The sequence below is a fragment of the Anabrus simplex genome, chromosome 1, assembly GCF_040414725.1.
Source record: "Anabrus simplex isolate iqAnaSimp1 chromosome 1, ASM4041472v1, whole genome shotgun sequence".
Taxonomy (NCBI): Eukaryota; Metazoa; Arthropoda; class Insecta; order Orthoptera; family Tettigoniidae; genus Anabrus; species Anabrus simplex.
In genome coordinates, this window is record NC_090265.1 from 1,423,668,279 (window position 1) to 1,423,694,048 (window position 25,770).

At 38.6% G+C, this 25,770-nt stretch overlaps 2 protein-coding genes across 5 annotated transcripts in view; one reads left to right on the top strand and one right to left on the bottom strand.

The window, feature by feature from the left end:
* Positions 1–8,113: 8,113 nt before the first annotated feature.
* On the top strand, positions 8,114–24,229 carry LOC136858393 (phospholysine phosphohistidine inorganic pyrophosphate phosphatase). Of its 2 annotated transcripts, XR_010858635.2 has the most exons (3): positions 8,114–9,016; positions 21,133–21,340; positions 24,190–24,229. XR_010858635.2 is itself a non-coding variant. In XM_067137900.2 (2 exons), the coding sequence occupies exon 1, from the start codon at positions 8,188–8,190 to the stop codon at positions 8,977–8,979; it is 792 nt and encodes a 263-aa protein (XP_066994001.2). In that variant the 5' UTR covers positions 8,114–8,187; the 3' UTR covers positions 8,980–9,016; positions 24,190–24,229. The 2 variants fall into 2 exon arrangements, 1 of the variants encoding a protein (XP_066994001.2); XM_067137900.2 differs by lacking the exon at positions 21,133–21,340.
* The window catches only part of ppan (Brix domain-containing protein peter pan), a 159,257-nt gene continuing 142,469 nt past the window's right edge, over positions 8,983–25,770 (bottom strand). For all 3 annotated transcript variants that reach the window (XM_068225544.1, XM_068225545.1, XM_067137899.2), the window contains one exon: positions 8,983–9,233. In XM_068225544.1, the coding sequence (XP_068081645.1) occupies positions 9,121–9,233 (113 nt within the window). In that variant the 3' untranslated portion in view covers positions 8,983–9,120. The remainder of the gene's footprint in view (positions 9,234–25,770) is intronic.

Genomic DNA, 25,770 nt, shown 5'->3' on the forward strand with positions numbered 1-25,770 from the left:
GAGTGCTTTTCGAACAACAAAACCTCCTATATACGACAGAAATGCTAACTTCATAGATGGGTAGCTGAGATCTGAAAGATAAAATTTTCGGGTTTTAAATATTGCCTCAGACCAACAATAAAGAAATAGTTATTGTACATAACGTTAGCTACCGTAAGTATAGAAGTAATTTACCAGGGGACTTGTGCAGATTCTCAAGGATACGCGTAACTTGATCTGGTGAATGTACTACATTGCGTTGACAATGGGGCGTGTTTGGAAGACTCTCTACCGCATTTCCGATCACAGAAGTGCCAGACTCCACCTCCACGTTACTGCTTGCAGAAACAGCTAAGATTCCCGTCTTCAAAATGCGGTTGAGACTGAAAATGACAACTCTAGCATCCGGCATGTCATTTCTGCCTGACATTTGCCGCAGAGCGCTAAAAAGCATCTCTTTAGAGTCACTGTTAAATGCTCGGGTCAGTACGAAATGTAATCCTGATTAAAGAATGTACTGTACACAACCCACTGTTGATGCTGTCGTTAACAGAATGGACTCATACGTACCCTTGCTAAGAAATTGCTTTCCGGTTTTCTCACTGGCGGTCTTAGGTTCCTTCAGGTACTGGGGAAAATCATTTTCCAGCCACTCCAATCTTTCGCCATCCAAGCTGAAGAAATGCATCTTGTCCACCTGCAATGTTGCTACATGTGGGCTATTGGCATCATGTATATCAAACCAATTCTTTATTGATGTCATGTATTTGATAGTGGCACCTGCATTAACAAAATCGCGCGAATCTTTATGATATGAATGGTCTTTTAAGCATTCTAGGGCTGTTATTACTTCACTCGAGAAAATATCTTTCGTGCGCCGCACATTAATTTTTTCAAAGTTAGACGGCTCAATATGTTTGCGTGTAAGGAATGGAACCGGTTTCTCAGTTTCTTTTGATCGAATCTCATACAGTCTCTTGATAAAATCACCACTTATGTCTTGGAAACCATCAAATATAGATTTTTCAAGTTAAAAATGTATTACTTTTTTAGAATGTGGCATTGATCGAAAGAAAGAAAAAGAGGCCTTTCACTATCAACAGGATGACAGATCTTCGGTTTGATTTCTTTTGAAGAAGACATTCTTCTCGTCATGCTGACATTCGTTTTATGATTGTCACTCACAATGCGCAACACGAAAAAGCCACAAGCTTCAACTTCCTTTATTGTCGCGAGTGTTAAAGTATGTAGCTCTTTACCTGAAAGCGTCTTAGAGAAGAAGAATGCTGCTGGTAGCCTGTATTTAGTAGTCACACCAGAAATCAAAAACAGAGAATGTTATTGGCCAGGGTAATTGGATTTCTATTTAAACTTGTATGGCAGTCATCTTGAGTGGTTTTTATTTGCTCAACATGGAATTAAGTGTCTTTCTGCCCAAAGAAAGTGTCGAGTTTCTTGTCGTATAACATCTGCTGCTTTATGGACATTTCATCGACTACCAATGAACATAACTCTCTGCTTCATTCAGGCGCTGGCTTTTAGCTGAGAGGCGCTCCTTTATTAAGGGTGTTATTCCTGTCTCACAGTTTATATCTCCTACGTAGCGCGAAAGTGGGAATTTACTCGGTATGGCAAACATATAGTCTCTCGAAAATCTGTAGCCCTTAGGAGAGACAGATTGAAAAATCACGCATTGTTTTATCATATTCTCGGACCATATTGGTTGTTTTTTTGCGAAAATTCTCCAGCATGTCTAGCAAAATTCATGCGTTGCGATCAGCGTCATTTTGCTGTGCTTCAATTACTTAGGTAAAAGAATCGTAATGCTTTGATATTGTTCTAGCTTATTATGTGCTAACTTTAGTCTGCCCTCTAACACTTTTATCTTCATATTAGCCCGCCACAATTTCATTCGAAGGTTTGCTTTCCCTTTACCCGCCTTACGCAACCTACTCTCAAGGCCAGAAGTTGTCTGTGTCCCTACTGAACAATAACTGACAGTCAACTGAGTTTCATTTTCACGTAAATCCTCGTCCAGTCCGCCAGTGGATTCAGAGCCTTCATCACGCTTCCTGTTTTTGCTTCTATGAGTAATTGCTGATATGAATACTACGTCTAATCTGCTTTTCAGCAGGAAGCTTGTGTGATGGATACGCGGGAAAAACGCTAGGAACAACATTAGGTCTCAGACGTCTTACTTTTAAGCCGGGACAAAAGTCACTTTCCAGAAAGTGTACACTACAAACAACCGATGATCTTGAAGTGAAATTCGACGAGACATCTTTCCTCGAAATAATATTTAACAATTCTTCACTGTGTTGCTCGTTGAGGGGAAATTCATGAAATGAAATCCCATTTCCCGATCTGCTTTTGCTATTGCATAAAGGCACACAACAGTAAACCCTATTATGAACATAAGCATAAGACAGTGCACGAACAAAGAAAAAAACACCAAGTAATGTAAACACAAGCTCAAATTACACCGGCACTCTTAGCAATGATCGCTGAACGAGTTTCGTAAAGCAGACTAATGCCAGCGCCCCAAGCGCCTGAACTGGTAACTATGCAGTGCTTGCTCGTTTACATGTGTGACCGGGCGAATGAGAAGGCGTATTAGTGCAAGACCAACTCCAATTCTCAGACCACAATGCAAAAAAAACATGGCTGCCGTACCAGGCCAAAGCTGACATGGCGACGAATAACCTAATAATAGTCGTAAGAAATTTGTAGTACGAAAATGTTTATCCATGGTTATCAAACACGCAATATTTGAAATATAAAATAGCAGTGGTAATTTATATTGCGTTTTTTCTATGAGAGTATGTCACATAGGGCGGACTTTGAAAGCTTTACAACAAACAGTGAGTTATAAGTACGACTTCATTTAAATGTAAACACATATTCAAGAAAATTACAGACTAGGCTAAGTAACATAACACCAACAAAAAATCAGTTTTCCTTCTCTTAACACTAGCACAACATACCTATTAGGTCATTATTCACCCTTCGCCAAAATATTGCATTCGAACAAAAACTATTATAGTAGTGCACACTTCCAACACACAAATTACAGACTAAGTGACATAACACCAAGCACAGAAAAAATATGTTTTCCTCCCAACTTATTAACACTAACACGACATACACATTAGCTCGTTATTCACCCTTCACCAACATTTTGTAGTCGAACCAAACTAGTAGTGCCCACATCCAACATACAAATTAGGCCTACACACTAAGCAACATAACATCAAGCACAGAAAAAAATCAGTTTTTCTCCAAACTTATGAACGCTAACACAACATACCCATTTGCTCGTTATTCACCCTTCACCAATATATTTCAGTCAAACAAAACTAGTAGTGCACACATCCAACAAACAAATTACAGACTAAACAGCATAACACCAAGCACAGAAAAAAAATCAGTTTTCCTCCTAACTTATGAACACTAACAAAACATACCCCTTAGCTCGTTATTCACCCTTCACCAAAATATTGCATTTAAACAAAACTAGTAGTGCCCACATCCAACATACAAATTAGGCCTACAGACTAAGCAACATAACACCAAGCAAAGAAAAAAATCAGTTTTCCTCCTAACTTCATAACTTAATAACACTAAAACAACATACCCATTAGCTCATTATACATCCTTCACCAAAATATTGTAGTCGAACAAAACTAACACTGTGCATAGCCAAAAAACAATTTTAAAGAAAGTTTCTACACCAAACATTATTTAATGACTCAAAATTAATTTATTTATTACCTTAAAGTTACTTGCTGCTGAGTTTCAATTCTTTCCTAATGTGCTGTTTCTGCCTGAGAGTTGTTTCATCAGACTTTCTCTTGACACCCTGCTTTTCAAGTTTCTTGGCAATTTCTTGGGAGATTTTCTTTTCATTTAAGACCTTTGTGTAATTGTTAATAAAATATTGGCCAGAATTTTCACACACTTCTTCATAATTCTGGTCAAAGGAACCCCACACTTGCATACATCACTCGCATTATCAATACTACTTTCAAAGGGTTCAACTCCTAAAGCAACTACTGCATCCATTTGGTTTTCTAATTTTGAAAATTCTGTTTCATAAGCACTACTTATGAGGACATGAAAGAGCATTTTACAACACATAGAAACAATGATCGGTGATGGGCACTTCAAGCCACCTCTGTTTAACTGCCTAAAATATGAAAGCATTTGGTCAACATCACAGTGTATCACCATTTCTTCTTCGGACTGTAGCATCTCAACACAATCAGCACAGTTGTTATACTTCTTAAGCTTCTCAATAACCTTCATACTAGTATAGCCGGCAATACAAACGAGAATCCTCTGTGAGTGGGGTGGGATTGTTACACTATGTATGTCACCTAATGCTAGCTCAATCTTGTCTAAATTCTGAACTAGTTTCTTCTGGATATTGTGTAGTTCAGTTGAAAAATCATTGAGTGTGAATTCACCAAGCTTACAAGATTGCATTTTTAGTACGCTCAGCACTTTCAATTTTCTCTCTGACTCAAGAATCTGTTCAACTGAAACATTATAAGCACACCCACTTAACCTTCTATAGGCTCCAAACCTTCCTTCCAAACTATCAGTCTGTAACTTTGCTGTAAGTACATATGACCAGTTAAAATTACTAAAAATATAGCTACACAACTGAACTATTGCTGTCAAAGTATGGGTCAAAGCAGGGTAAGTTTCATTACTCAGTTTCCCTGCAGCATGTGACATGTGCCAAACATCAATGTAAACTTTCAAACTTTCTAGGAAAGTAAGTTTAGGATCATCAGGACCAGTAATGGGATTGGAGTCATCATTTTTGGTATATTTTCCCTTCATTGGATGCTGAACATTGGATATTGCCCACCATCGACCAATCAACTTCAAGAATTGAATTGTGCCAATAGAAATATCAACACCTTCGCTCTTCAACACTTCTAGAGCTGCAATATTCTTTACATCAAAAATATTTACTGCCAAGGTAACATTCTGCCGTTCCACTGAAGTAGGAAAAAAAGTGCTTTTCTTGATAAATTTGGTGCCAGTTTCAAAAGCATGTTTCTTTCTGAGTGGAATACATCTTTCAAGTCTGAAAACCTAGCTTCAACTGTAGAATACTGACAGGTAGCAGTACCATCAGGAATAGAGAGCATGTTACTAATTACTGGAAAAGTCTCTTCAACATTTGGAATAGTGAATGTTTGATTAGACCTATTGAGCCAGTTATTTCTGATACACTTGAGTATGTGAACACTATCAAAAAGAAGATAAATGACACTCGATGAATTAAATGGGTTTGGAATACAAGATTTTAGAGAACCACCACACAATTCAAACATTCTTGTGTTTGTACTATGATTGTCCGAAATCATACATACAACTTCAAACTCTAATTCATTCATAAGTTTTAGAACCTCCATTGTGAGTTTCAAAAGTGTTTCTGCATTTAGTTTTGTTACCGGGAAGAGACCAATAACATCTTTGTGGTCAGAAAGTAGTGAAGACGACATAAAAACCTGAATGGTGGTAGCTGGATTCAGCTCAGAACTATTTTCTGCCACTCCTAAAAATCTTTCCAGCTTTATATGTCAGTTTAGAACTGACAAAGACTTCATCCAACATCAATGTCACAACTTTATCATTGTGTTGGAGAAGTTTAGCCTTCTCCTTCAAAAATGCTTTTTGAGAAGGCCCAATACCAGTGCTATTTGGACCTATTTTTGTCAAAAAGTGTCCTAAATAGACAGGATAAGGTAAAGTCATCACATGTGTATTTCTCAACATGCGATAAGCCCCAGGAAAAGAATAGTAAAAAGTTGCTGCCCATATTAGCAACTCAGAAGTATATCTCACTTGCTTCAGTAAACTTAGTTCCAACTGTGTTCTACTGCAAACTTAATTTTATTGTGTTTCAGTTTTTCTTTTTCACAATCTAAAACAAGGGCTTTTTTCAGAAAGTTCACCAAAATAAGTACTGTATCACTCAGTTCAATACTACTTTCTTCATAATTACCAAGATGACTTACCAGAGTTTCGAATTTGCTCCATCTGTCACACTTCAGGCCATCCTGTCCTTCACATCCTAATATAAACCTTAATTTTTCTGTAGGTAAAGGAATGTTTTTAAAAAGTGCTTTCACTTCTAGGTCACTCATCACTTTAAAACTCACCACTATTGATGGAATATCTTGGTCTTGAAGTTTTAAGAATAGAACACTATCATCTTTTACAATCACACTGAATGGGCTCACATTTCTCTTCTTCACTTCTGTTGTGAAAACCTGAAAATTATCTCTCTTGTCCTCTTCACACCAACGTGTAAACGCTTCTTCGTCTCTCTGTAGCAATTGCTGTTTACGCACCTCAGGGTCCTTTCTTTCTCGAGGCAAACTTATGGTATTATACGAAGGCTGATTGTCAAATATGGTTGGATAGGCATCAGGTGCTAATTTAGGATTCTTCCTAGGGATGCGAAGTGGTTCACCATTCTCAACGGGAAAATCATCTTCACGCATAATAAACTTAGGGTCAAAATGTTTGATGCAAACAACAGTCTTATTATTTACAGTGGAATTATCACGATGAATACAACGAATCCATTTCTCTCGTAAGACTTTATCCTTCGGAAATGTGAAGGCAGAAATTCCCGAAGAATTGCCATAATTAGACTTACAGAGAGGTACACAACACGATCGACCCATGTTAATCTAAAATATGTACATTGAATTCTAAAACGACACTAATAATATTAACAATTACACACGAATACAAAGATAAACAAACACATAACCTATACGTGACCACATGTAAATAGGAGATAATCTTTACTTAGTATATTAAACTTCCAGAAAAAAAGAATCCGACGACTCCTATACTTCCTTGTCACTATTGAAAGCTATTAAATGCAGCCTCAAAAGTAGACCCGAAATACTTCAGTCGCAACGATTACTTTAAACTGGCATTCACGATCACACTGATTTCACTCATGGCCCGCGCTCACCGCCATCTTGCCAATAATCGAAACCTGCCTTGAGGTCTGAGGATTGAAGTTGGTCTTTATTAGTGCAGCCATAGTAGAGGGCGATGATATAGGTTTCACTTTACTAACCACTCCCACTGCACCTGTGGTGAGAGTGACGGAGATACCGACCATTTATTTTTTCAATGTCCAACGACCATTCCACTCATCAAAAGCTTTTACAACGTCTAGTACATCTCAAACACCCTTTTCCTTCCCGATTTTCTTGTTTTTTACATAATCCTACCCCAGATATGATTGCTGTGATCAATAAGTTTCTTGACTATTCAACCCTTGAATTATAAATAATAATAATAATCGTATGGCCTCAGCTACCGTGTGCAGACATTTCAATTTGACGCCATCTGGCTGTCTGCTCGTCAATTTCGACGTTCCGTTTTACTCTAGGCCACCACTAGATGGCAGACCGAGTAAACCGAAACTCTCTTGGGCGTCTATGGCTGAGATTTAATGAATTTTGTCGGGTAAACACCAAATGTGTCACCAGAGATCTTTTACATGCCGACATCGTACGACATGGAGTGTCGAATGGACTTTTTTCCGCCCTTCAAAAATCCGACTACCTCTGCCGGGTTTGAACCCGCTATCTTGGGATCCGGAGGCCGACACTCTACCGCTGATCCACAGAGGCAGCTACCCTTGAATTATGACAAGTTGTACTGTTAATAACCTTTTCCCATACCGATACACTCCTGCTTCCACTGATGATTTCTGCACAATATTTTTTTACCTATACAAAGTTTGTAGTGCGATATGTGAATGATCAACACGAACAATAAGTGTAGAGAAGACATTCGTAGGCCTATATACATATCGTCTGTGTTTTTCATATAACCCAGGACTTTTTACTGGTCGAAATACAGGAGCCCACTAACATCAAGAACAAGCTACGCCTGGCTCGCACCCACGGCCATATTGCCACTAATCGAAACCTCCCTTGAGGTCTGAAGACCGTAGTTCGTCTTGGATCATGTCAACCAGTACCAGGGAGTAAAGAATACATTACTCCCTGACCAGTAACAGTCGTCGCAGTTGGCAGCACTGTACTGCCAAACAAGTGGTAATCGGAAACTTACCCAGCAACAGTTTGTTTATTTTGGTGTTCGATCAGCTGTTGGTGTTCCGGACGAAAACATTTCGATCTTGGAGTGATTAATAAAATGAGTTTGTTGAAGTTTCACAGGCCAATTAATGGCGTGTTACTGGATATTTCAGGAGTGTTGAAGGATGGAACTTCTGTGATAAAGGGATCAATAGAAGCCGTGAATAAATTGCGGGAAGCAGGTCTGTTAATCAAACTAGTGACTAATGAAACGCAAGAAACTAGAAGATCATTAGCACAAAGTTTAGCATCACTGGGATTTTCTGTTGAAGAAAAGGATATTATCCCGCCCTGCCCTGCACTCATCAGATTGCTTATACAGGAAAAGCTTAGGCCACATTTGTTGGTACATCCGAATGTAATGCAAGAATTTGAAGGTATTGATATGACTAATCCGAACTGTGTTGTCATTGGAGATGCTGCAGAAAACTTCACTTATGAAAATCTCAACACTGCATTCAGGATTTTGATGGATTTAGAAAATCCTCGTTTGTTTTCATTGGGGAGAGGTCGATATTACAGGCAAGACCGTGATTTAATGCTTGATGTTGGAGTTTACACTGCTGCTCTCGAGTTTGCTACAGGTGTACGCGCTGAAATTGTTGGCAAACCTCAGCCTGAATTTTTTAAATCAGCTCTGGAAGATATGGGAGTGAAGCCAGAGGAAGCTGTAATGATTGGGGATGATATTGTTTCAGATGTTGGAGGAGCACAGGATTGTGGTCTTGCAGGAGTGTTGGTACGAACAGGAAAATTCAGACCATCAGATGAAGCACATCCATGTGTGAAGCCTGATGCAATTGTTGATAATTTGGCAAAAGCTGCAGAATTAATATTACAAAACAAGTAGGAATAAATAACAGGAGACATTTATTTTTTAGAGAAATGTAAGTCAAATATTGTGATCATATACAGGTTATGGTTGTTTCCTTCCACTTGTTTTAGTACAACACAGTAATGTTTTATGATTCAAGAGATATTAGCATTTCCATTAACCGAATCGTACTTTCTTCTTTGGCTGGTCAGACTTAGGACCTTTCCTTCTTTTAACTTTATATGGTATGAATCGCTTCTTTTTGAATGCAGTTGTAGTGGAAAATAAATCTGAAACAAGAAAAGGAAGTAGTTATCACAGCATATTTGGTATGTTCACTCATGCAGAACTTAAAGGAAATATAATTTTTGTTGAAATTAGGGCTGTGGTGTAATGTGGTAGATTATAAGGAGCAGGATTATTATACATGGCAGTGACTTAATTAGAATCACAATTTAACCTTTCAAAATTACTTTTTTATAAATGAAAAGTTAAAATCTGTAAAAGATAGTAGGAGTCTAAATGTGCTCTCTGTGTCTATGTAGAAATGTTGTAATCCCAGCTTCCTACTTCACCTTTTCATTTCTTAACTTGTCCTACCATTTTTATCCTTAAAACAAAACAAAAACAACCATGTAACTTTTGTCTCCCTTCAGTTCTCTAACTGATTTTAACAGAATATTATATTTATTACTATCTTTACTTCTGCTACAATTTTCCCAAGACCAGTACAATACCCAAGCTTGGATATCCCTCCCGAGAACTCTGTCTCTGCACGTATTGTTCAGCGTGCAAGACAAAGGCTTAGTGATGGTATTGCTTGCATCGGGTAGGTGTTCACTGTCTTCTTCTATTCCTTTAATATATGTTAAACCATCAGGACACTTGTTTCTTGTTCTAGTATTATTGGCATATGTCAGCTATAAAGGGCACACGTTCTGTTTATTTACATAATTAAAGTCATAATTTATTCCATAAAATGAGCAACAGTATTCCACTGTATGTGGTAAACTGGCAACATCAGTTCTGCCTGTTAATCAATAGCCAGAGAAATAGTTTGCAGAGACAAATTGTCAGAAAAGTAATATTTTTGAAAAAGAATAACAATGAAGATCTAGGTTGTGAGAATATTTTGGGATATGGTTTGATAACCCAATGATGCACAGTATTCCCATGTTTTTTTATTTTTATAATTGGCTTTATTTTGCACTGACACAGATAGCTCTAATGGCGATGATGGGACGAGAAAGGGCTGGGAGTGGGAAGGAAGCAGCCATGACCTTTATTAAGGTAGAGCCCCAGCATTTGCCTGGTGTGAAAATGGGGAACCAAGGAGAACTATCTTCAGGGCTGCCGACAGCTCACAGCTGCGTGCCCCTATCCGCATGACCAACTCGCTCAGTTTTCATGTTTTCATAATGGTAAAAGATTTAAGCCCAGTCCTAGGGAAAGTTTTCCATTTTCTTTTGAAATTTTTCTTTTAAAAAACTGGAATGATTATGTGAATTTTTTCATTTAAATTGTTTTTAAATACACATAATATATAATTTTTTCACCTCAATGAAAACAGTGTATGCTGTTACTTTATCTGTTATTTTAAATAATTATTTTTGTTTAAGTACCTCGTTGCATTTTCTAGCGTGCAGGGCTCACCAGCCATCATGTTGAATACAATTTAAATACTGAATATAATTTTGGTGTGTTGATAGTTCCCACAGTGCCCAACAGATCATAGCACTGAAGAATTTAGCTCAAGAAAATCTCTGGGTTTCTCAAAATCCATGACATCAGAGCAAGACTTTTCCCACCACTATTTCAAGTCTACTCAGTTTTTCAGCCCATGCAGCAGAGGAAACAGAATGATAAATAGGGAATAAATTGTCACTGCAGCTTCAAAAACTGATATGTGAAATATTTCAGCTTAGAACTTTGGCAAGTAAGGTTTTGTCAGCTAAGGATCAATATCGTGCAAGTTATATCAGAGAGTTCTTAGTTATATAAATGTTACAGGTCAGTTTTTCTCCGACAACTTTGTGACATAGCGGTTTACACAGGTGCAAGGATGAAATGTCTTTAAACTCACTCCCTTCTTACACCATCAAACTTGCTTGGTTAGCTTTGCAACACTATTTTTTTTTTTTTGCTCCCTAGTGGTTTAATGTTGCACTAACTCATACACGTTTTCAGCAGTGCTTGGGTAGGAAAGGACATTGAAGGTGGCAGTTGTGACCTTACTTAAGGTACAGCTACAGCATTTGTGTGGTATGAAAATAAAAGAAATCACAGAAAACGCTCTTCAAGGCTCCTGATGATGGGGTTTGAAGATGCTATATCCCAAATGCAAGCTTACAGGTACACAGTCTGTATTGCATAGGCCTGCATATTAAGTATATGAAATGGTCCATCTTCTTCTTCTTCTTCTTCTTCTTCAAGTGCCATATCCGGTTGCCCAGACGTTGGCGATTACTCTGGAGAAAGTTTTTCTGTCTTCTGCTAGTCGGAAGAGTCTCTCAGTTGCTTTGATTAAATATTCCACATCTAGGATTCAGTCTTCTTAGATTTCTTCTCAACACTGATCATTCATCTTGGGTTTGATTTTCATAACATACTCTTTGAACTTTTCAAATTCCACAATATTAAATTATAAGTTTTCAACAGTCTGCCTTTAAGACCATATAATCGGTCAGTTTTCAATAGTTTCACCCAATGCATCCCACCTTGGTACTTTTGTTATGTCTTTTATTAAACGATCCATGTAAGTGGATGAATAATAAGGGTGAAAGATTACAGCTTTGCCTGATACACTCTGTACCAAAAACTTCATGTCCCAACAACTCTTGCTGTGCCTGATTTTCAACAGAAAGTCCTTTGATTACCTGTAACCTACTCTTGGTTCCATAATTCCTCAGTAAGGCAAAAGCATTTTCCTTTTGTAATTTGTGGTTGGCATTTGGTAGATCTATGGAATATATACATAAATGTCAATTCTGTAGTTTGAAACTGTGGTGATTTTTTTTCACCCATCTCATCCCCCATTAATGACTGCACTCTTTTTTCCAAAATGCTTGTCAAATTTTGGTTAGTGTACTGATCTAAAAAGGACCACAATATTTTTTGCAATCCTCCCTAGTCTAATTCTAATGCAGAGTCTATGCTAATTCTCTTACTCTGTCAAGTAATTTGATCACTACTTCGCCATTATTTTACCATTTCTAATCTAATTTGATCAAATCCTGCTGCTTTATAAAATTCCACATCCTCAATTATATATCATCATTCTCATTCCAGTAAATTAACTGGTGCAAAACTTCATCTGGAACAGTTTGTTTTACACAGAGCAGACACATCTTGATTATAAACTGTCCAGCTCCATGGCTAAATGGTTAGCATGTGGGGGTCCTGGGTTCAATTCCCAATTGGGATGGGAATTTTAACCTTTATAGGTTAATTCCTCCAGGACCGAGCTCGATAGCTGCAGTCGCTTAAATGCGGCCAGTATCCAGTATTCGGGAGATAGTAGGTTCGAACCCCACTGTCGGCAGCCCTGAAAATGGTTTTCCGTGGTTTCCCATTTTCACACCAGGCAAATGCTGGGGCTGTACCTTAATTAAGGCCACGGCCACTTCCTTCCCACTCCTAGCCCTTCCCTGTCCCATCGTCGCCATAAGACCTATCTGTGTCGGTGCGACGTAAAGCAACTAGCAAAAAAAAAAAAAAATCCTCCAGGGGTTGGGTCTGTGAGCCATCTTCAGCATTAGAATTCATCACAGGTAGGGCCTCATCCTCACTGATGCACAGGTCGCCTATACGGCATCAAATCCTAAGACCTACACCAGACCTCTTCAGAGGCCACACACCATTATTATAAACTGTTGTGCCTTTCAGCATTCAGTCTGCAAGACTCTGTGAATGAGATTTTTGAGTAGATTTTCAAAACATTCTTGCCATTTGTACAGTGACTCCCAATGATCTATAGCAAGTTCACCTGATTTATGCAGTGTTATTCATTTCCTGTACTATGCTTTTCTAAGATTCTTTACAAGACACTTATTCATTTCCAAATTTTCTAAGATTCTGTACAACACACTTATTCATTTCCCTATACTCTGCTTTTCTAACATTCTTTACAACACTTCAAAAATGTTTCTTGCTGTCTTACCTTAATCTTTCCAGTTTATTTTCATAGCCTCATGGTTTCCTTTTGTTCTTGAACATTACTTGTCTAACCTTATTTCCTCTGTATTTTTCCCTGTATACAGCATTTTTTTGCCTAAAGCCAAATTTATTATGATTTCTATTTGAGTTTACAAGCTGCTCTGTCTTCAAAATTTCATCATATTGTGGACTGCTTTTTAAAACTTTTTAAACTAAGTCTCTTGCTGTTTCTTGTACAGCACTGCTATATGCTGTTCATTCCTTTTCATTATCCAAGACCTGTTTACTGTTGGTTAACTTCCTGCATCTTGGTCAACTAATACACAGTTCACTGCAGTTCAGACAGTGGATGGATTCATCATTAACTTTCCTGAATACTATTTCATCCCTTATACATTACTTGAGTTGAAAGTTATAAATGCTGAGGTAATAAAGCTAGCAGGAGCAAAATATATATATATGTCTAACAAGGGGGCATTACCTACTCATCACCACCGATTTTGCTCAAATTTATAGAACATGCAGGGCTTGGCTAGAAATGAAAGTACACAAAGTGGGAGATGGCCAAGCGTATAGAAAATAAAAATGAAAATGTTGACGCGGCTCTCGCACCGTATAAGCCACTTACGTTAGTACGCACGCCGAGCAGTAGTTGGCAAAGCGGTAAGAGCTTGGACTAATAATTCGATGGTCGTGAGTTCGACTCCCCGTGTGGAGGATATTTTTCTCAATTTTTATATTATCCATTCATTTTAATTCATTTTATTTATTTATTTACATGAAAAAGGGATATAGGACGTCTTTCTCGTGGACAGTTAAGATTTTCTTCTAATGACGCAGAGCACAGTTAACTCTCTATGAAACGTAAAGAATTTCACCTTATTTTCTTGATATGGTATAAGCTCAAAAGCCTATATCATGTCTATCAGAAGCTATTATATTTGTACATTCATGCAGGACGTGCAAAGAGAGCAATCTCCTGTCAGCTGAGGTCTTAATGCAAAATAATGAAACAGTTACAGCTAGAAAAATGCAAACAAATACAAAAGGCAGGAAAGTGACGAGTATGTGAATGAAGAGACCATGGACAGTTACAAGTGAGGCAAGTGGTGGAGGTTTGAGCTTTGAGCCTCAATACATGCTCTTGCTCCAAGAGTGAATTGTTTATGTCTGGCCGAGGTCAGCTCTGCAGTGTAGGGGTGCATGCCTGCCTCATACCCAGAGGCCTGGGGTTTGATTCTCTGCCAGACCAGGGATTTTTACCTGGATCTGAGGGCTGGTTTGAAGTTCGTTCAGCCTATGTGATTACTACAGTATTGAGGAAAAATCTGATGTTGAGATAGCAGCTGAGAGGATTTGTCAAGCCAACTGCACATCTCATAATCTGCATGCCTTCGAGGTTGTTGCGCCATGGGGAGGTTAATAATCTCTCTCTATATATAAAATAAGACTTGTGTCTGTACATCGCTCAGAATTAAAAAATGATGGTATTTCTGTATCAGTTGTCTCCACAGTAACAAGGAAATGAATTTTTTAAATTTTCCATCTGTCCGTTTGTATGTACGTATGTGCATGCATCGCGGGAAAATGTCTAAAGAGAATTTAATAAAAATCGGTATGTGAAGTCAGGGAATGATGCACTACAATCCAAGCTATAAATAATTTTATTCACCCTGGACTAAAATGGCAGTTTAGGAGAAGGCACCTAAAATTTAATTTTTAAAAACCTATGTCATTGGTCCTAAGAAAAGTAGCTACTACATAAGAAAAGTCGTAGAGAATACAATTTCAAATTATTTATGTCTTAATACATTTTTACTGTACTGACTATGATAACGACTGTACACAAACAATAGATTCTTGGCGCAGGATAGAAAAAAGTCCGACAATGAAATCCCAATTTTTTACCTTTTCAATGCCTTTTACGTATAAATAAATAAATAAATAAATAAAATGAATTATTCACCTTTTTGCTTAATTGGAAAATGAATAATATAAAAGTTGACAGAAAAAACATTCTCCGTACAGGGAGTTGAACCCACGACCATCGAATTACCAGTCCGAGCTCGTACCGCTACGCCAACAACTGCTTGGCGTGCGTACTAACGTAAGTGGCTTATATGGTGGGAGAGCCGCATCAACATTTTTATTTTCTATACGCTTGGCCATCTGGAGTTCCGACTTCGGATACTTTCATTTCTAGCCAAGCCCTGCATGTTCTATAAATTTGAGCGAAATCGGTGGTGACGAGTAGGGAATGCCCCCTTGTAAGAAACAGAAGGAAGGCAGAAAAATATGAGTCCATAATTTTTGGCTGCAGTCGTCAGTGGAGGATAGAATGATAATGGTCATTGTTGGCAAGTAAACGCTGTGTGAAGTGAGAGGATTGGGGGTCAGCCAGGCAAAAGAATGGAAAAAAGGAGCAGTTATCTAATGTTAAGGCCAGGTGCTTGCCTGGACCTGCCAGTTGATGTTCTACTTCAGAATCTCTAAGGGTAAGAAGGTGGGAAGTAGGGGGTAAATGTTTGAGAATAACTGTGAAACATTCATCAAATGTAGTTTGATGGTGCCTGATGTGAATGGGGACAGGAAAGTTTATGTTGGTTTTTTTTTTTTTTTTTTGCAGGAACTGCAGTCGCTGTGTATATGTTTAGCTGGTGTATTGCTAGTTACAGGCGCTGTAAGACATGCCCCTTACATACACCAAACATCATTTTTACTAGCAGCATTACCAACAAGGTTGTCATGACTGTACTTTTCATCTAACATTATCTATCAGTATCAGTGCAGACTCTACCCAGCTTTAGTTAACCCGATGAGTGCTACGCCCGCCTATAGACGGGCTGTCGCGACCGGTCCACCACTGCTACGCCCGTCTATAGATGGTGCGTGAGAATTTTAATTTTTTGAGTTTCTCGGTTCACTTTAGAGTGCCAATTTGATCTCTGACATGTTCTGCCATCTGTTGGGCATTATCTAGAACTAATTGATCAGAGATTATAGCTACAGGAAGTAACTTATACAGAGCTTTTTGTAGACATCTGTGGAGTTCATCTGTGATATAAACAAACATGGCAGAACAACAATTTAGTTGCTCTTGCAGCAATGTTATTTCGGATCAGAGAATCTTTCAGTTATTAACCGCAGCGGAAAGTGATTATGGAGATGATCATTTTAATGAATTGTTAAGCGATTTTGAAAGTGAGAGTGACAGAGAGAGTGCCGAAAATATTGTATGTGAGAGAGAAACAGAGCCTCCTTCTAAACAAAAGAAGAAAACACGATGAGTACAAAAGCTATTTTATCACTATTTTCCTGGTGGATGGATTACTTCACCAGAGTTTCAAGCAACTGTGAAAGGCTCTGAGGCCAAGTAGTGTTTGATGACAACCCGAAAATCATTGATTTTTTAGAAGCTTTTTTGGCCAGAGGAGTTGGTGCAGATAGTTTAACAAATCAGCATCACAAAAAACCAGTGGAAAACATGTAGCTATCACCATATTCCAGGTTTGGAAAGTAAAATATAAACTTATATATTTCTAAGAAGTTACATGTATTAGTTGCCTACAAATTTTAGAAAATAATATTATTTTGGGCTCTTTACTTTGTATAAAGATAATGCACGCATGGGCACATAAGTGTAATTTTGTTTTCTCTCAAAATAATATTGAACATAAGTGTAGCATTTTCCATTTGCATTTAGATTTATAAACAACCAACTTTTATAAACATTTTAAGCTAATCATCCAACTGATAAGTTAAAAATTGAGGCTTCTACAAAAAATTTTACATACGAATGAAAAAACTCAGCACTGAGGTACCAAACAGTCAACTGGTAACTCAGCACTTAAAAGGTTAAGACTAGCTGACGTGCCTGTGCTTCGGTACGGAATGAGCAGGCTGCAGACAGCCACGAGCGCTCCTCTGCCATATTCCGTTAATTTTGCACACTGCTCATTGTAACCGGCGCCTGAGAGTTGGAATCGAATAGCTGAATTGCTATGATGAACCAGAGGAATGGCAAGCTAAAGAAAACAAAATTATCCAACTTTCCACCAACATTCAGGCAGGCTGTTTTACTTGGGATGCAGCAGCAATCCCATATTTCGGGGATGAGTGGCAGCAGAAGAGACAATGCACATCACAACAAACTTTTTGCTATTTGCTTTACGTCGCACGGACACAGATAGGTCTTATGCCGATGATGGGATGGGAAAGACCTAGGAATGGGAAGGAAGCGGCCGTGGCCTTAATTAAGGTACAGCCCCAGCATTTGCCTGGTGTGAAAATGGGAAACCACGGAAAACAATCTTCAAGGCTGCCGACAGTGGGGTTCGAACCCACTATCTCCCGATAACTGGATACTGGCCACACTTAAGCGACTGCAGCTATTGAGCTCGGTATCACAACAAACAATAGTCAATGTAATGTTATTGTTGATCAATTTTATGAGCTTTTGATATTGTAGACCTTCATGTTTCGTTTCCTCCCGACTCTGTGATAGGGCATCTAATGTAAGGAGAGTTCTCCCTTCTTTCACGACTTCCTCTTGTCTTATTCTTCAAGCAATCATTATTCTTCAATGGATCGTTCTTTCACGATTTCTTCTCATTTTTATAATCATCTTCATCATTTTCCTTGTCGATATGGACCAAAGACCATGCGGTTTTACACCTTAAGACAATCATGACAATAACTATTGTCAGTTAACACGATTGAACAATACTTCCATGTTATCAACACTTAGCATTGATATGGACTAAGCAACAAAAGTCTACATTTGTGAATTCTGTTATCATAGTCAGTACAGTAAAAATGTATTAAGACATAAATAATTTGAAATTGTATTCTCTACGACTTTTCTTATGCAGTAGCTACTTTTCTTATGACCAATGACATAGGTTTTTAAAAATTAAATTTTAGGTGCCTTCTCCTAAACTGCCATTTTAGTCCAGGGTGAATAAAATTATTTATAGCTTAGATTGTAGTGCATCATTCCCTGACTTCATATACCGATTTTCATTAAATTCTCTTTAGACATTTTCTCGCGATGCATGCACATACGTACATACAAACGGACAGATGGAAAATTTAAAAAATTCATTTCCTTGTTACTGTGGACACAACTGATACAGAAATACCATCATTTTTTAATTCTGAGCGATGTACAGACACAAGTCTTATTTTATATATAGAGAGAGATTATTAACCTCCCCATGGCGCAACAACCTCGAAGGCATGCAGATTATGAGATGTGCAGTTGGCTTGACAAATCCTCTCAGCTGCTATCTCAACATCAGGTTGTTCCTCAATACTGTAGTAATCACATAGGCTGAGTAAACTTCAAACCAGCCCTCAGATCCAGGTAAAAATTGCTGTTCTGGCAGGGAATCAAACCCCAGGCCTCTGGGTATGAGGCAGGCATGCACCCCTACACTGCAGAGCCGACCTCGGCCAGAGATAAACAATTCACTCTTGGAGCAAGAGCATGTATTGAGGCTCAAAGCTCAAACCTCCACCACTTGCCTCACTTGTAACTGTCCATGGTCTCTTCATTCACATACTCGTCACTTTCCTGCCTTTTGTATTTGTTTGCATTTTTCTAGCTGTAACTGTTTCATTATTTTGCATTAAGACCTCAGCTGACAGGAGATAGCTCTCTTTACACGTCCTGCATGAATGTACAAATATAATAGCGTCTGATAGACATGATATAGGCTTTTGGGCTTATGCCATGTCAAGAAAATAAGGTGAAATTCTTTACGTTTCATAGAGAGTTAACTGTGCTCTGCGTCATTAGAAGAAAATCTTGACTGTCCACGAGAAAGGCTTCTTAAACAATGAGCTTTGAAATTTAGACGTTATAACCTTATTTTCTTGACACGGTATAAGCCCAAAAGCCTACATCAAGTCAATAAGTAGGGGCCGTGAAAGCATCAATGGCAACATAATAGCTTCTGCACTGTTTCTATACACTAGTAACACACTTGTATATCACAAACAATGCAGACTCCCACAGCCCATTGTACTAACATGGCCTTGGCAATCTCAGCCAGCCAGCTTTGCAGAAGAGACAGCTCTGCACTTTGTGGCTCCGAGTGTTCAGAGGGGGGTGGTTTTGTATGCATCCCTGCTCTAGACTATTCAGTGTCAGTTGTCCCTCCATCCCTCCTCTGCACACATGTGAGCTGTGAACATACGTGCACTCTCAAAAGGCGAAACTAAATTTTTTTGTTAAACTTAACTTCTCTTTCTCGCTGTAATATCAGAGTTGGGAATAAAAAGCATATATTTGAATTTTTATTGGTGATTTACAGTGTGGAGGTAGTGTGTCTGCTTTGCAGTTCTTGAATTCCATTGCTAGCTTGCCCAACTGTTTTAAAGCTGGTCAGAGGTTTGGAGTAGGGTTAACTTTGCCCCTTGATGTTGACTGAAGAACTTAGACACAACAAACTCTGCTAGTAATCAAAGTTGTGCTGGATAGCTGAGAAGTCATCATACTGATCCAGAGACTGTATATTTTACAGGCCAGTTGGTTGAACAACAGTCTTGCCCCCAACTCCCCAGTGGTTTAATGTCAGTCAGCAATGCAAGGTGCAAACCAGGAATGTAAAACAAATGCTGATGTGCAGTGATAAAAATGATATAGTAGGCTACCCCATTCCTAAATGTAGGGGAAACTCTGTAACACTACATTAGATGTTGCCCACAAAACCATGTTGCATAAAAGCAGGCTGATAGTTTTATAAAAATAAAGATTAAAGGGTATTAAAACAGACGGCTGAGTGAAAAAAAGTACAAATGTGGTCCTCCTTGTCTGGGGAACTCCACCCACAATTAAATTTCCTGGAAACATGTAGGATCCTGTGAATGGTAAATTTGTAAAAAACATAATTATGACACTAGTTTCATTAGGCCTCAAAACAAATTCAAACTTATCCCCCCTTTTTCTTTTCTTTTAAAAGCTGCTGCTGCTGCATTGTAACCAAGGCCTTATAATTTTTTTTTATAACACCAGCATACATAAAGATAGTGTCAAGTCAAAATAAAGATATATTAAAAAATGTGTCAAACAAAGTGTATCATGATGGAGAAATATGGGGATGAATCTCAACCATCATCATCATCAATGTCCCACTCCTGTCGCCCGGGTGTGGTTAACAAGCCTCCTCCATTCCTTTCTGTCCTTCCACTTTTCCTGCTCCATTACTTCTGCCACATCCAATCCAGCTTCTCTAATGTCCTTCCAAATTTGATCCATCCACTTTCTTCTCCCTTCCAACTGGTGTCTTTCCCTTAACTTCTCTTTCCAACTCCGTTCTTGCTACCCGTTCCTTTCTCATTCTTTTTACATGTCCGAACCATCTCAGTCTTGCTTTCTATATGTTTTGTACTAATGGTTCTATAATTAGCTCTTCTCTGATTTTAATATTTTGAAATCTATCTCTTCCTGTCTTTTTTAACCAATGTTCTTAAAAATTTCATTTCTTAATAATAATAATGTTATTTGATTTACGTCCCACCAACTACTTTTACAGTCTTCGGAGACGCCGAGGTGCCGGAATTTAGTCCCGCATGAGTTCTTTAACGTGCCTGTAAATCTACCGACACGAGGCTGTCGTATTTGAGTACCTTCAAATACCACCGGACTGAGCCAGGATCGAACCTGCCAAGTTGGGGTTAGAAGGCCAGCGCCTTAACCGTCTGAGCCACTCAGCCCGGCAAAATTTCATTTCTACTGCTTGGATCTTACTATCTTGTCTCTTATTAGTTACCAGCATTTCTAGTCCGTATGTTACAATTGGTATGAAATACTGTTTTTATAATGTTAATTTCGTTCTCTTGGGTACTTTGACATCCCATAAAAGCTCTCTGACTTGATAAAATGTTGTACCTTTACTTAGTCTGTTATTAATTTCAGGGTTGATTTCATTACTTCCATTAATAATGCTACCCAGATATGTAAACTGTTCTACATTCTCTAACCGTTCTACGTCTATGTTCAATTGGCTTTTCTTTTTCTCTTTTCCACAGTTCATGCTCCCGGATCTCCTCTACTGGAGCTTCCATGGCTTCCCTTTATATCAAAGTTTCCCCATCTAGGGTCCTGAGCGTCATTCTCACAATCCGTGGTGAGGCATACAGCCAGATATTGTCCTCTTGCAACTCAGGCTCTCCGCAGGAGAGATCACACCCCTCAGACGTCCATCCAGCGGTTCGCCCCTGGCCCGAACCTAGCCGGGTTTGTTCCCCCTTCAGTAGGCCTACTCAAGTGGTCTCCACTTGGCATTATCATGACTGAGTTCACAGCCATGACTTTCCCTCTAGGTTGGGATCACCCCTTTCCCAACCCGCAGCTTGTCCAGGCTACGCAGAGTAAAGTGATGTGTTGGTTCCAGCACCCCGCAGTGAGCCTTCACCTCAATCACCAGCCCCACTTCACCTGAACCACCGTATCACCCATGTGGAGAAACCATGGATGCCTCTCTAGCATGTGTAGGCGAGGCCTCCACTTCCAAGCCTTGACTTGGGCTAATAACAAAACCATACATTACACAACCCACAACAGTCAACTTGCTTGATCATTAGATTAAAAGAAATCATTCCAAATTAGGCTGTGCGTGACATGGGAGGGTAAGCAACGGGAGCATTATTTTACACCAAAGTACCTGGGTGTCAACGTAGATTGGACCTTAACATATAAGAAACACTGTGTTAACTCTGGACAGAAAGTCTCAGCCTGAAATAACATCCTTTGTAAACTTGGCTCAAGCAAATGGGGAGCCCATCTAACTGTGTTAAGAACCTCAGCTCTTGCTCTTAGTTTCTCTGCGGCTGAGTATGCATGTCCTCTCTGGTTCAGTTCAGTCCATACAAAGCGGGTGGATACAGCCCTTAATGAAATATGCAGAAGAGTTACTGGGTGTCTGAAACCTACTCCCACTGACAAACTTTACTGCTTGGCTGGTATTGCTCCCCCAGACATACGGCGAGAAGTGTTTGCAAGGCAAGAGAGGTTGAAGGTGGATCTTACAAACACCCACCCATGGATCATGGGAGACTACTGGCAAAAATGAGTGCAATTGGACTAGACAAAAGAGTGACTGAATGGGTTGCTATATTTCTAGAAAATAGATCTCAGAGAGTTAGAGTAGGTGAAGCTTTGTCTGACCCTGTAATAGTTGAGAGGGGAGTTCCTCAGGGCAGTGTTATCGGACCTTTATGTTTTCTTATATATATAAATGATGTGAGTAAAGGAGTGGAATCGGAGGTAAGGCTTTTTGCGGATGATGTTATTCTCTATAGAGTGATAAATAAGTTACAAGATTGTGAGCAACTGCAACGTGACCTCGAAAATATTGTGAGATGCACAGCAGGCAATGGTATGTTGATAAACGGGGCTAAAAGTCAGGTTGTGAGTTTCACAAATAGGAAAAGTCCTCTCAGTTTTAATTACTGCGTTGATGGGGTGAAAGTTCCTTTTGGGGATCATTGTAAGTATCTAGGTGTTCATATAAGCACATAAATGGGATTGTAAATAAAGGGTACCGATCTCTGCACATGGTTATGAGGGTGTTTAGGGGTTGTAGTAAGGATGTAAAGGAGAGTGCATATAAGTCTCTGGTAAGACCCCAACTAGAGTATGGTTCCAGTGTATGGGACCCTCACCAGGATTACCTGATTCAAGAACTGGAAAAAGTCCAAAGAAAAGCAGCTCGATTTGTTCTGGGTGATTTCCGACAAAAGAGTAGCGTTACAAAAATGTTGCAATGTTTGGGTTGGGAAGAATTGAGAGAAAGAAGAAGAGCTGCTCGACTAAGTGGTATGTTCCGAGCTGTCAGCGGAGAGATGGCGTGGAATGACATTAGTAGACGAATAGGTTTGAATGGCGTCTATAAAAGTAGGAAAGATCACAATATAAAGATAAAGTTGGAATTCAAGAGGACAAACTGGGGCAAATATTCATTTATAGGAAGGGGAGTTAGGGATTGGAATAACTTACCAAGGGAGTTGTTCAATAAATTTCCAATTTCTTTGAAATCATTTCGGAAAAGGCTAGGAAAGCAACAGATAGGGAATCTGCCACCTGGGCGACTGCCCTAAATGCAGATCAGTATTGATTGATTGATTGATTGTTATTTGGACATCGACCTCCACCCAGGAGAATGAAGTCCAGGAAAAGTCTCAAAGGCTCTGGATAAACCAACAAGAACAGCACGCTGTGATATGTGGTGAGCAAAAATGGAGTATCTTTCTGACTGGATGGTGCCTTCTGAATCTCCACACCCTGGTCATCATTTGGAATGGATAACCTGGAAGGCATTGAATCATTTGAGGAGTGGAGTATGTAAATCCAAGGATAACCTAAAAAAAAGGGGGGTTATTTGAAAGATCAGTCAGACTTCTGCGACTGTGGGGGAGCAACAAACTACCCAACAGCTTTATGACTCTCAGTCCTGCCCTGATCATTGTACACTTCAAGACTTGATTCAAGCCCCCGAAGAGGGAATTGCTGTTGCCCATTTCTGGGCAGGCTTTGTGAGAAACATGTTTGTGACATAAGATGTACTTTGTTTAGTTTGTATATAGTACCCTATTTATCTTTTAACTTTTTTCAACACTCTGACACAAAATAAATAAATAAGTCATATATGTAATTTGTACTTTGTTGAGAGTCAAGTATTATACAGTCCTGGATGGTATGCATAAAATGTAGCATTTGGTATTACTTCTACCTCAGTAAAAGCGTAACAGTAAATGCACATGCAAAAAGCTTGTGCACTTACTGCAAAGAAATTCTTTGCTACTGCAGACTAAATTTTGACTCTGCCAGTGGCTTAACCTGGTTCTCTCTCTGTACATAAGCACACCTGCTAACCCACCTAGCTCGTGGGATAGTTGCCTTATGCAAGTATATATAGTACTGTGTGATACTTCATAATCTTATTCTTCTTTATCAAACACATACTATTATTAAGTCAAACTACAAGACATTTTGCCCAATATTTTTCACTTTGGGTGAACTGAAGCCTTAGTGTATCCATAGTAGGAACAGGCATAGTGAAAATTAAATGTTTCTTTTATTTACAGATGAAAGCAGACTCAAGACAACAAAAAGAAAAAAAAAGAAGCACTTTCATCTGAAGAACTGAATGATATGGTAATTCAGGAGAATGTAGAACTGCTGATGTTATCTGAAATAACAGTGTGGATGTTATTGCTGATAAGAAAACAAACTCTGGATGAAAATGATGGGATTTTCTTAGTGGATACAGACAAGACAAAAAACATTATAATGTTTAAACTGCTATGAAATAAATCAAAGCACCACCTCTCGACATTTATACAATATTCTTGCAATTTTTTTTCTTTTAATAAATAACATGTCATTAGACATGAGGAAAGTAACCATATTTTCCTCTATATTTTGTATGACTCTGTTCATGCACAATCCTTAACTAGTGATCATAAAACAGAATCTTGATATAGTTGCCAGATTTGAAGACATGATCACTGTGACAAAGACTTAAAAACTGCGTTAAGAGTGCATTAGTGCAGGGATCTACACACATGTTCTTTTTACAATGCCTGCTTGTACTGGTGGCTTCTGACTGGATGATTAGACAAAAAGAGCCATAGTAGTAGTAGTCAGTATTATTTCTTAGTGATATATTACGTATAGTAAAATATATTTGATAAATATTTTTAAATTTAAGAAACTTAAAAAAAAAAAAGATTAGCTTGATTGATGACTATTCTCAACTATAAATGGCCACATATATTTTATAATGTTTTTACTTCATAATTCAGATCTATAAAATGGTTTAAAGTTGAAACTGGTCTCCGGCAGGGAAGTGTACTATCCCTCATACTATTCATCATAGTCATGGATGAAATTCATAAGAACATTAAACAGAGATTGGGAAGACAGGCAACGAAAGCCATGTTGTTTGCAGATGATATAGTGATATGAGAAGAGGATGAAACGGAAGTGCAAAAACAAGTAGATGTATGGAATCAAGAGAGAGAAAAATTTGGGATGAAAGTAAGCACAGAAAAAAGTAAAACAATAGGGATGACAAGGGGAAGGAAGGAAGGGGAAAGATAAAACTGAATGGGAAAATTCTGGAAGTGGTTATATGTTTCGAGTACTTGGGAAGTGTGATCACAGAAGAAGGAAAGATAACTGAGGAAATTGAGAAAAGAATACAACAAGCAAACAGCTTCTACCAGAATGCAAGGGGTATTTTGTGGAATGAAGATGCCCCAAAGAAATGTAACGAGTATTACATTCAACCTATTACGAACCCATACTAATTTATGCAGCTGGATCGTGGACTACAACAAAACGAGAGAAGAGTAGAATACAGGCAGCGGAAATGAAATTCTTAAGAGGTATCGAGGGCAAGACCAGAAAGGATAGAATTAGGAATTAAGAGATAAGGTAAAGGACTGGAATCTTGAAACTTCAAGACAGGATAGAAACAACAAAGCTAAATTGGTATAGGCATATCATAAGAATGGGAGAAGAGAGTGTGCCACAAAAAGTTTTTTCAGAGAAGTTAACAGGAAAGAGACCACGAGGAAAACCCCGAAAGTGATGGACAGATATGTGTGGGAGTGCATAGAGAAGAAGGGAGGAAAACCAGAAGAAGTACTTTAAAAAGGTGA